This window comes from Triticum dicoccoides, chromosome 5B, assembly GCF_002162155.2.
Source record: "Triticum dicoccoides isolate Atlit2015 ecotype Zavitan chromosome 5B, WEW_v2.0, whole genome shotgun sequence".
NCBI classification, from domain to species: Eukaryota; Viridiplantae; Streptophyta; class Magnoliopsida; order Poales; family Poaceae; genus Triticum; species Triticum dicoccoides.
The window spans coordinates 524832083-524842360 of record NC_041389.1 but is presented as its reverse complement, the minus strand read 5'-3'; the positions used below and the strand labels follow the sequence as shown (position 1 = coordinate 524842360).

Here is a 10278-nt window from a genome sequence, read left to right as displayed (position 1 = left end):
CGCCGCACACACACACACATTTGTCAACGGTTTGCGAGAGAAAATGCGCCCGGTCCGCTCTGCGGACATATGCAGGACCGCGTTCGATGACACCACATGTCTGGACCGCGTGGTTCAAATGGTTGCGGGCTGTTTGAGGGTCAACGTTGGAGATACGTCAACTGCTTAAAGCAAGCATTCAAGGAAACAAATAATGATGGTATAACTGAGTATGGTTCAACAATAAGCCATTGATTGCATAGATTATCATCTGCTTGATTTTCATGTATGCACACTATAACGTTGCTCTGGAACACCGATGCAAAATCATGTGTCGCTAGGCCAGGCACCGGAGGTAGCGAGGCCAAGTTGCAGCTCCCCGATGCTCAGATCCCCTTGGATATGTGCCACATTTCGAGCCGACAAGCGGCTCCACAAGAATCTAATCAAACATATAGGATCTCGGATTACAAAACAGATCAAAAGAAGAAGAAGAAGAAGATGCGTACGAAAAAAGGGTGGAGCAACTTTCAACTTTGAGCCAAGATTCAGCAGAATCTAGCTAGAGCCGGAGGACACATATGGGTGTTCCTTTTTGCAACTAGACACATGCGCGACTGAAGCTCCCACAGTGCAGCTGCGCGTGGTAATTGGCAATTTGGCACCACCTGACCTGACCTGACCCGACGGACAAGCAGTAACCAACAAGGCCGGCCACCTTTGCACTGATCCCTCGTGACCCCGATCACGTCTGTCTCGAGATGGGGAACGTCGCCCGCATCTGGGTTCTGCAGTGTGCTGCAGAGCTCATGGTCGACCATGTGATGGAGGCACCGGCCCACCTGGCCTGTGTTCCCTTCTCTCCTTCAATCTGATAAAAGAAGTACAGATGACAAGCTGGTTGCTGCGATCTGGGTGGAGGCTCGATTCAAAACTTTTCTCCACCGCCTTGCTTGCTTGCTTGCTAAATCAGACTCGCTACAATAATCTATACAAGTGATTCTACTACTACGGCCCGAGGTCAAACTGTCGGCTCACATGGCTGTTGCGTTGCGTTGCATGCACCTCGCCGGGCGGTGCCGTGCCATGGATGGACCTAGCTAAGCTAGGACGGAGACAGAAGCGCCAGTGGCGCCCGGCGCTGCTGCAGCAGAGCCACGTGAACGCGGCGACGGCTGCGATTGCGAGGGAGCTCGGCGCCGAAGACGAAGCGTGGCTCGAGCTCGGCGCGTGCTGCCACCCGCTGCCGGCGTCGCGGCTGCGGCCCAGGTAGGAGACGGTGTCGTTGACGTGGGGCAGCGCCGGCGAGGTGCTCGTGCTCACCACGGACGACTTGAGGCTGGATCACAATCACAAATGGCAAAGCCAAACATCAGTTAGCACGCAATGTGTTGTTGGACGTGACAAGGCTTTGCTGGACGCCGTCTTGCATGAAAACGTGTGCCGCGTACGTATGCATGCACGAATGGTTATGGACGAGTTACCTGGACATGGCAGCGGGGCAGAAGACGACGAGGTAGGAGGCGGTGCCGGAGGCGCAGGTGAAGGTGGAGGTGGCATCGTCGTAGGCGTAGCTGTAGGCGCGCGGGCACGCGTTCTTGAAGAACATGGAGTAGGCCGACGGGCGGCACGCCTCGGGCCCGCCGGCGAACGCGCCGCTGCAGCAGTCCTCGGGCCGCCCGAACGCCTCGCACGCGCTCTTGCAGGCGATGCCGGCGCCGTCGGGCCCGGCCACCCGCAGTTCCGCGGGACACGGCCCGTTCAGGTCCGCCAGGCACCCCGTGGCGCCGCACCCTTCTCCGCCGCCGCCCTGCGGGAGCACGGCCATGGGGATGTTGGAGCCGTCCACGAGGCTCACGTCGTAGAAGTCTTTTCCGCCGGAGCCGGCGAGGGTGAACTCCGCGAGCGAGCACGGGGGAGCGGCGCCCCCGCCGGCACACTCCACGGCGCCCGAGCCGCAGTCGCAGGTGGCGCAGGCGAACCGCCCGTCGGCGCCCGTCCCGCAGAGGGTGCGCCCCCACATGCGGCCCGACCACGCCGAGGGCGCCTCCACGGCGCGCGACTCCCCCGGCGCCAGCGCGAAGCCCGTGGTGGGTAGCGCCGGCGTGCCGGAGCCGGACAGCAGGCCCGGCCACACCGTGTAGGCGCAGGAGTTGGTCAGCGTGAACGTGGTGGACAATGCAGCCGGGAGGAGCGAGCTGATGAGGAGGGCGACGGTGAGCATCAGCGGGCCAGTCGCCATTGCAGTGCAGTCAGCGCCACCACCAAGCTATTGATCAGGAGGTGAGTAGAGTAGATTACGGTTGCGCGATGAATTCAGGAGGAGGAGGATCTCGATCGAGGTCGGGAAGGCGGTATCTGCGCAATGCCGGCCGCAACCATGTGGCGGCCGGTGTATAAGAAGAGAGCTAGCGTGAGAGAGAGCGGGGACAGTGGTGGACTTGGACCTGGAGGCTCGTGATGGACGGTGGTGGTGGCGGGGGCGGTCAACAGGTTGTCCTCTACTCCTCCTCCTCCTCTGTGCGCCATGAGAGAGGAGAGCATCGGGCAGTGCCGGTTGTCCGTGTCGCCTGCCAGATTCTTTGTGCTACCACATGGACATGGCGATTACTCATGATTACTTGCGGTTTTTACTCTGTTTTCTTTACGTCGTCTCTGCGATCTCCTACGTCTTTGCAGTGGCTTGAAGCGACTAACATGATGATTTCTTAATTTGGTGAACCGGGCTGATCAAGTTATGTGTTTTTTTGCTTCGGATCACGAGAGATGCATGAGGCGAGCTAGCTGCATGTTGCGGTGCGTGGGTGGTTGCAGGGGAGCCAGTCTGCCTCTGCCAGGGTTCATCGGCGTTCCCGGGACGGACACACCGCGCGCGGGTGGGGTGGGTGGGACTCGTGGCCGGAGAATCTCACTGACGAGCGCGTGCGTGCGTCCTTCCTCTCCGATGAGCTCGGTGCCGACATCCCGTGACCTGTATCTCTATGACGCGCGTGTATCATCATGGATGCTCAGTTCAAAACCTCCGTAAGAACATCTCCAATAGATACTCTTTTTTTACGTGAATAGATGCTCTATTTTTTTTAGGGTATAGATGCTCTATTTTAGGCCATCAAAGTTGGCTTGGAGCAAAATTCACAACATCGAAATTGCCGAAATCTGCAACACCGAAATGTTCATATTTAACCGTCGTCCTAAAATACATCATGGTTATCTTCTTGTGAGTGCCCGGTTTAGGACCCCTATTGGAGCAACATAAGGTGTGTTTGGTTGCCCGCATTAGGCCCAGCCTGACCCGCACGGAAAGAAAGTGGCCCGTTTGGTTGTCTGCGTTTACTGTGCGGCCCGCATGGCACGAATCTTAAAGCACACTTGGGTCTGGCTCGCTGAAACGCTCAGACCGGCAGTTTTTAGCGAGCCAGTCTGAGGCGAGCGCACAAGGTGGGCCACTTGCACGAGGGGAGATGGGAGGGATACGAGCTGGTATGCAGCCTGTGCGTGCTTATCTTCTCCTACCTCCATTAACCTTCCCTCTAATTCTGTTCTTCCTAACCCCTTCCGATCTACACAACGGTGCTTCGATTCGAGGTAAGCTCTACACGAAAAAGATGCATCTCGATGCTACGGTTCCATTCAGACGATCGGTTCGTAGTTTTGTCGGCTGTAAGTTCTTAATTTCGTCTTCCCGTTTGAAGCTATTCTTGACGAATTTTGTCAGATTCGTCGCGCACGATCGATCGTTTGAAACTTCCTTTGACCAGCAGCCTAATCTCGCAGTTCCTCACAACATTCGTGTTGTAAGTCTTTGAGCAGCAGTCTATTGCACTGACGCCGCCATGTCGAGCTCCTCTGTCCTCTGCTCAGAGTCCTCCTATTCGTCCCTCTTGACGCCGACTCCCCTTGCCCACGTCCTACTACACTAGACTCGTTTACGGCGTCGCTCATCTCAGTCTATTCTCTATCGTCCTCCTACTGCGCTGACGCTGCAATGGCGTGCACATTGCTTTCTTGTGTCCTCTGCCTCTGTGGGCACTGCAGTTTGGCGCGCCGCCGACGGGGTCGATCATCTTGGCCTCCTCTCTCTCGCCCTACTACACTGGAGTCATTTCCGGTGTCGATCATCTCGACCTCCTCTCTCGTCCACTGCACTGACGATACCATGGCGCGAGCACTACATTCTCCTCCTATGTCGATTGTCTTTGCGCGAGCACCACAGCTAGTTCGCCGACGGTGTCGCTCGCCGTGCCGCCGAAGGGGTCGATCATCTTGGCCTCCTCTCTCTCGTCCTACTACACTGGAGTCATTTCCGGTGTCGATCATCTCGGACTCCTCTCTCGTCCACTGCACTGACGATACCATGGCGCGGGCGCTGCATTCTCCTCCTCTATCGATTGTCTTTGCGCGAGCACCACAACTATTTCGCCGACGGGGTCGCTCGTCCATGACTCCATGCTCGTCATGTCAGACACGACGCCACGGCCACTATCCACCACAGTCGCCATGGTCCAGCGCACACTGCATTTCTTCTTCCACTTCCTCTACTATCTCTTAACCCTGTGTGCTAATTTCAAGTGCTAGCTCTTAATCATACCCCATGCAGGCAACCAAACAGCGTGTAGTTACATGCGCTGAGACAATGTGTCGGTGGAAAACGACACCTATGGGATCACTGGAATCTCTACTACGATCGGCGGGCGCGAGGTTGTGGAAAGAGCGGGTTTAAGAGTCAGCACACAGATCGTTTACCCAGGTTCGGGCCGCGAGGATGCGTAATACCCTAGTCCTGCTTTGGTGTCTATTTGAGTGCTCTTGAGTTCTTGAACTAGCTACAATATGCAACTTGTCCAAGGATCCGAATCCCTCTCCAGTATGCCTCAGGCCTCCTTTTATAGTTCAAAGGCGGCGCCACAGTGGCACACAGGAGGTGAAAAGGTGTACAGCGTACAAGCTTATTGCCTCTCACCGCGGGACATAACGCATTAAATGCACTCCCTATGTGTCCCCTTGCTTTATTGGGGACTGTAACGAGGCCCGTCCCGTCCGTCGCTGCTCCGTCTTGCTCCGACATGCGTCTAGGCCAACGAGGCGTGCAGTGCCATGTAGGCTGGCAGGCTGCTGAGTTGGCACGGTGGTAGGGTCTTCACGAAGATCTACATGCCACCACACAGGTGCTTGCTGAGTTGGCCTAGATGCCTCACGTTGCCATGCAGGTGCTCGCCTAGTTGGTGGGCTGGCAGCTGTATGGGAACGGCGATGGAGTCTTGGCAGATGTGGGCCTGGATGCGGCCCCGCGGATGTCCCCGGCAAGAGTCTTGCCGGGGCCTCAGCAAGGGTCTTGTCGTGGCATCGCGGTCGTCCCTGGCAAGGATCTTGCCGGGGGTCTCGTGGGTATCCTCTGCAAGGATCTTGACGAGGATCGTGGTCTTCTGATTCTCACCTGATCTTGCATGCTTTCTGGTCTTCACAAAGATCTGCATGCCACCATGGAGGTGCCTCTCAAGCCTTGGTTCCAACGTGGTTGGTGGTGTTTGGAACTCTTGGGCTCTAGGGTGGCAGCTCTGCTGGTGTTGGGCAAGTTGCCCGGGCAAGGCTCTTGCCGGTGCTGTAGAAGCTGCCCCGGCAAGGGTCTTGCCAGGAGATTCTACCTCGCCCTCTTTCTCTTTGTGTCTCTGGTCTTGGCATTGCTTTGATTGTCTTGCTCCTTCGGCTTCCCTCCTATGCCCTGCTATGTGTGGCCGCAGGCGCGACTCTGACTGCCCGTGCACAAGTAAAGGGGTACAGAAGAGAGCCCCTAATTTTGACACCGATAGGAGCCCCCGGGCCTGGGCCACACATAAGCGCGACACGTTGTTGCGCTAGGCCCCGAACGGTGCGCAGGCAGGCGGGGCGGATTTTTACCATGGTAACTTCTTCGTCCGCTGCGCTTCCCCATGACCCACGTTGAATGCGTGATGTGGGGATCGTGCATGGGGTGACCGAAGCATGCCTGCATCATCCCGTGGTGAATAGTAAAGAGGCGGCTTGTGTGTCCCTTTAAAACTGTAGGGCCGCTGCTCATTTACTTTCTCCGCCTTGGCACCATCGTTCCACGTTTCCCATTATGCCCGTCCCTTGCGCCACGTACGCCGCATGCATGGCGTGGGGTAGGTGGCAGACGCACAGGATATGGGAAGGCGCACGGTGGCCGATACTCACGTGCCTTGATTGGGCGGAGAGGACGGTCGATGGCCTCGCTCGTCGCCACTTAATGAGTCGGACCCGAGCGGGCTCTTTAGAGGCGCAGAGCTAGTCTTTTAGCCTTCTCCGCTCAGCTATAAAAAGGGGACTCAAGAGGAGGAGGAGGAGCATTCCCTCGCGTCTCCCCTTCGCCTCCATTCTCCATCCATTGTTATGGCGAGAGGGTGCGCCGGTGCTCCAATGGTGGCGACAAGGGTCTCTGCTCGACGGCGTGCCCCTCCTTCCCAAGAGCTCATGGCAGCAGAGCCGGTCATGAGAGGAGGAGCTCGCCGGTACTAGGCCCTGCCGGGGGGAGCTCTGGCTCGCCATCCACTAGTCCTGCCGTTGCCACTGCCTCTTCGCTGGCCTCCCTCTGCGCCACTAGCGCGACACTGACCACTGGATTCGTTGCTGCTAGATACAGCAGCGACGGCTCTTGTGGTTTAGGCGCAACCAGTATTGGTGTAGAGGAGAGGTATTTCTTCAAATCTTGTAGTGCTGCTTCGGCCTCTGCGGTCCATTCCATTGGGCCCACCTTTTTCAAGATTTTAAAAAAGGGAAGGGCACACTCAGCAGACTTGGAGATGAATCTGCTCATGGCGGCAACGCAGCCAGTGAGCCGACACACGTCCTTGATTCGCCTAGGCACCTCAATCTGCTCAATGGCCTTGATCTTGTCTGGATTCGCCTCGATCCCACACTGTGACACAAAGAACCCAAGAAGTTTGCCGGACGGAACGCCGAAGACACACTTCTCAGGGTTCAACTTGAGGTTGATCTTGCGCAAATTTGCAAACATCTCTGCCAAATCTTGTACAAGTGTTGCCTTGTCCTTGGTTTTGACCACTATGTCATCCATATAAGCTTCCATATTTCTATGTAGCTGGGGCTCAAAACCAATTTGGACTGCTCTTGCAAATGTTGAGCTAGCACTCTTCAACCCGAAAGGCATCCGTAAAAAGCAATACGTACCACACGGGGTGATGAATGTTGTCTTCTCTTCATCTTATCTCGTCATGGAAATCTAGTGGTATCCTAAGTAGGCATCAAGGAATGATAACAGGTCACACCCGACCGTGGAGTCAACAATCTAGTCAATGCGCGGCAACGGGAAAGGGTCTTTTGGACAGGCCTTATTGATATCTGTGTAATCAATACACAGCCTCCACTTCCCATTTGCATTGCGCACCACCACCGGATTGGCCAACCACGTCGGATGGAGTACTCCTCTCACCAAACCTGCCGCTTCCAGCTTCCTGATCTCCTCTGTGATGAACTCCTGCCTTTCCAAAGCTTGCTTCCTGACCTTCTGCTTGACGGGTCGCGCATGAGGACAGATAGCAAGATGGTGCTCAATCACCTCCCTGGGAACGCCGGGGATGTCGGATGCTTGCCACGCAAACACATCGACATTCGCCCGCAGGAAAGTGACGAGCGTGCCTTCCTATTTGCTATCGAGGGTGGAGCTTATGGTGAAAGCCCCTCCCGTGCCATCCTCCTTGATGGACACCTTCTTGGTCTCCGGTGGTGCAGTTCTAGATTTCTTGCTCTTGCCGGTGGAGCGCTTTGGCACGTCCTCGACGAGAGCACAGCACTCCGAAGAGGTGCGCTTGCTGGAGTGGGTGCGAGAGGTCTTGCCGGTTCTCTTCCCTCCAGGGGCTTCGGTGGCAGGAGCAAGTGCCTTGGCGGCAGTCACCGCAACTGCTTCCCGGTAGAGTTGGTCAGCATAGATCAGCGCATCCTTCTTGTCGGAGGGGACGGTGATGATGGTCATCGGCCCATGCATCTTCAGCATGTTGTAGGCGTAATGTGTCGCCGCCATGAACTTGGCTAGTGCCGGGTGGCCGAGGATCCCATTGTAGGGAAAGGGGATCTCGGCTACATCGAAGACAATCTTCTCCGTCCTGTAGTTCAACTCGCCTCCAAACGTCACGGGAAGCATGACCTTTCCTTTCGGTTGACTCCTTCCTGGGTTGACCCCTTGAAACGTGCCCGTCTCTTTGAGGTCTCCATCAGGAATTTGCAGCCTTTTGATCACAACAGGCGAGATCAAGTTCAGACCGGCCCCACCGTCAACTAGCATCTTCGTCACCTTGAGGTTGCGTATCATTGGTGGAACCAACAACGGCAAACACCCGACCGCATCGTGCGATCAGGGTGGTCCTCGGTGTAAAAAATGATAGTTGTGCTGGACCACTTCAGTGGCTTCTGAGCGTCGAATGACGGCCGCCGCTGCGATCTCACGCGCCCACTGCTTGAGCTGGCAGTGAGAGGTGTGCAGCGAGGCGCCACAGTCAACGCACATGGCCTCCGTAGCTTTCTGAAACTCATGCTCGTCAGACTCGGCGTCCTCGTCATGATCATCGTCTTCCTGCTTCTTGTCGCGGCCCCGGGCGGGCCTCTCTTGCTGGTTATCCTTGCCGCGGCGGCCTCCTTGGCCGCCACGCTTCTTGCCGGATCCTTCGGCACCGTCCTGACCCTTCTCCTTCTCCCGCCTCTCATGCTCACCTTTTTGCTTCTCAGCAAGCAGCTCAACCTATCGGCAGTTCTGGAGGTCGTGGCCTTTGGTGCGATGGATCTTGTAGTACTGCTTGTCGGAGCTTCCTGGCTTGTCGGCAGCCACCAAGGCCCGGCAAGCGGTGCACCCAACAATTTCCTCGTCGGGGTCATTTGCCTTGGCCTTCTTGGCAGTGTCGGTGTCGTCGGATCCCAAAACGGCAAGCACGGCCTTGCCCTTGTGCTTCCTGTTGCGGCGCCGACCCTTCTTCGTCGGGGCCGCGGTGTCTTTGTTTGTGGAGTCGGTTTCCGCACCAGCGTCCTCGCCGGGGTACTTCCTCCCCTCTTCAGCTCGAGCACACCTATCAGCCAGAACATAAAGTTCGGCCACATCTTTAACCTTGTTCATCGCCAGCTCTTCACGCATCTTGCGGTTGCGCACATTCTGATGGAATGCGCTGATCACAGCGGCGGGATGAACATCTGGGATGTTGTATTGCACCCGGCTGAACCTCTGTATGTACTTGCGCAGGTTTTCACCTTCCTTCTGGGGGATGATATGCAAATCGCTTGCCTAGCCATGAGCTTGATGGCCCCCAGTGAAGGCGCCAACGAACTCATGACACAAATCCGACCAAGAAGAAATGGAATCCGCCGGCAAGTTCATCAACCATGACATGACATTGGGCTTAAGTGCCAACGGGAAGTAATTGGCAAGCACCTTGTCGTCGCGGGCTCCAGCAGCTTGCATCGCGATGGTGTAGATGCCGAGGAACTCCAACGGGTGAGTCTTGCCGTTGTACTTCTCGCCAACGTCGGGCTTGAACGTGTGGTGGGAGGGCCATTGGAACTACCGCAGCTCACGGGTAAAGGCTGGGCAACCCACCTTGTAAGGTAGGTCACCATAGCCTCCCGATGTCGGGTGGTCCATAGTGGGCCCTGCCCGCCTATCTGACTGGTGGCGCGCTTCACGCCGGCGTTCGATGGCGGTTCGAGCGTCTTCCAGGGTTCGCTCCCGAAAAACTTGGCGCTGATCGCGGTGGGTCCGTGGGTCGGACGACGCTATCAAGATGTTATCACAAGCGTCATCATGACGGGCCGACTCCCGCGGCAACTAGCGTGGGGGAGGAGAGTGCACCGTGGCTGCATCACCTCCGTCCCTTCCACCACTGGCATGCGGTGGCTCGACGGAGCGTCGGCCTAAGGGCTCCGCCGGTCGCGGCTCATCTTTGTTGGCGACGCCGACGAGGCTCCGGATGGTGGCTCTCCACTCATCGAGCTTTTCCGCAGCAGGAGGAAAGTCGAGAAGCAGCTGCGCACGCGCCAAAGCTTCTACTGGCATGGGCAGCGGCGAAAGCTGCGTGGACCGTGACGCGCTACGACTTCTAACCATGTTAGAAGGAGCTCTATCACAGCCTTGCGGCTGTACGCCATTTCCGCCAGCACTTCTGCGTGCATGCTGGCCTCCTTCGTCCTGCGAATGATGCGCACAGCTCTTCCCACGGCGGCGCCTGGGGTCACCAGCATGGTGACGCTACTCATCGCGCACAACTTGGGAAGAGCGCATCGTGGGCGCCGGCGTAGGTGTCT

The 10278-nt window shown here is 57.0% G+C and overlaps 1 protein-coding gene across 1 annotated transcript; it reads right to left on the bottom strand.

Moving 5' to 3' along the window:
* Positions 1-294: 294 nt before the first annotated feature.
* Positions 295-2486, bottom strand: LOC119311341 (thaumatin-like protein 1b). Its single transcript, XM_037586985.1, has 2 exons — positions 1464-2486; positions 295-1318 (listed from the first exon to the last, which is right to left on the bottom strand). Exons 1-2 carry the CDS (start codon positions 2219-2221, stop codon positions 988-990), a joined length of 1089 nt encoding a protein of 362 aa, XP_037442882.1. The 5' UTR covers positions 2222-2486; the 3' UTR covers positions 295-987.
* Between the last annotated feature and the right edge of the window lie 7792 nt (positions 2487-10278).

Coding starts and splice junctions, on each gene's coding strand:
- LOC119311341 (XM_037586985.1), bottom strand. CDS start 2,221: ATGGCGACTGGCCCGCTGATGCTCACCGTCGCCCTCCTCATCAGCTCG. Junction 1,319..1,463: donor TGCCCCGCTGCCATGTCCAG/GTAACTCGTCCA, acceptor ATTGTGATCCAG/CCTCAAGTCGTCCGTGGTGA.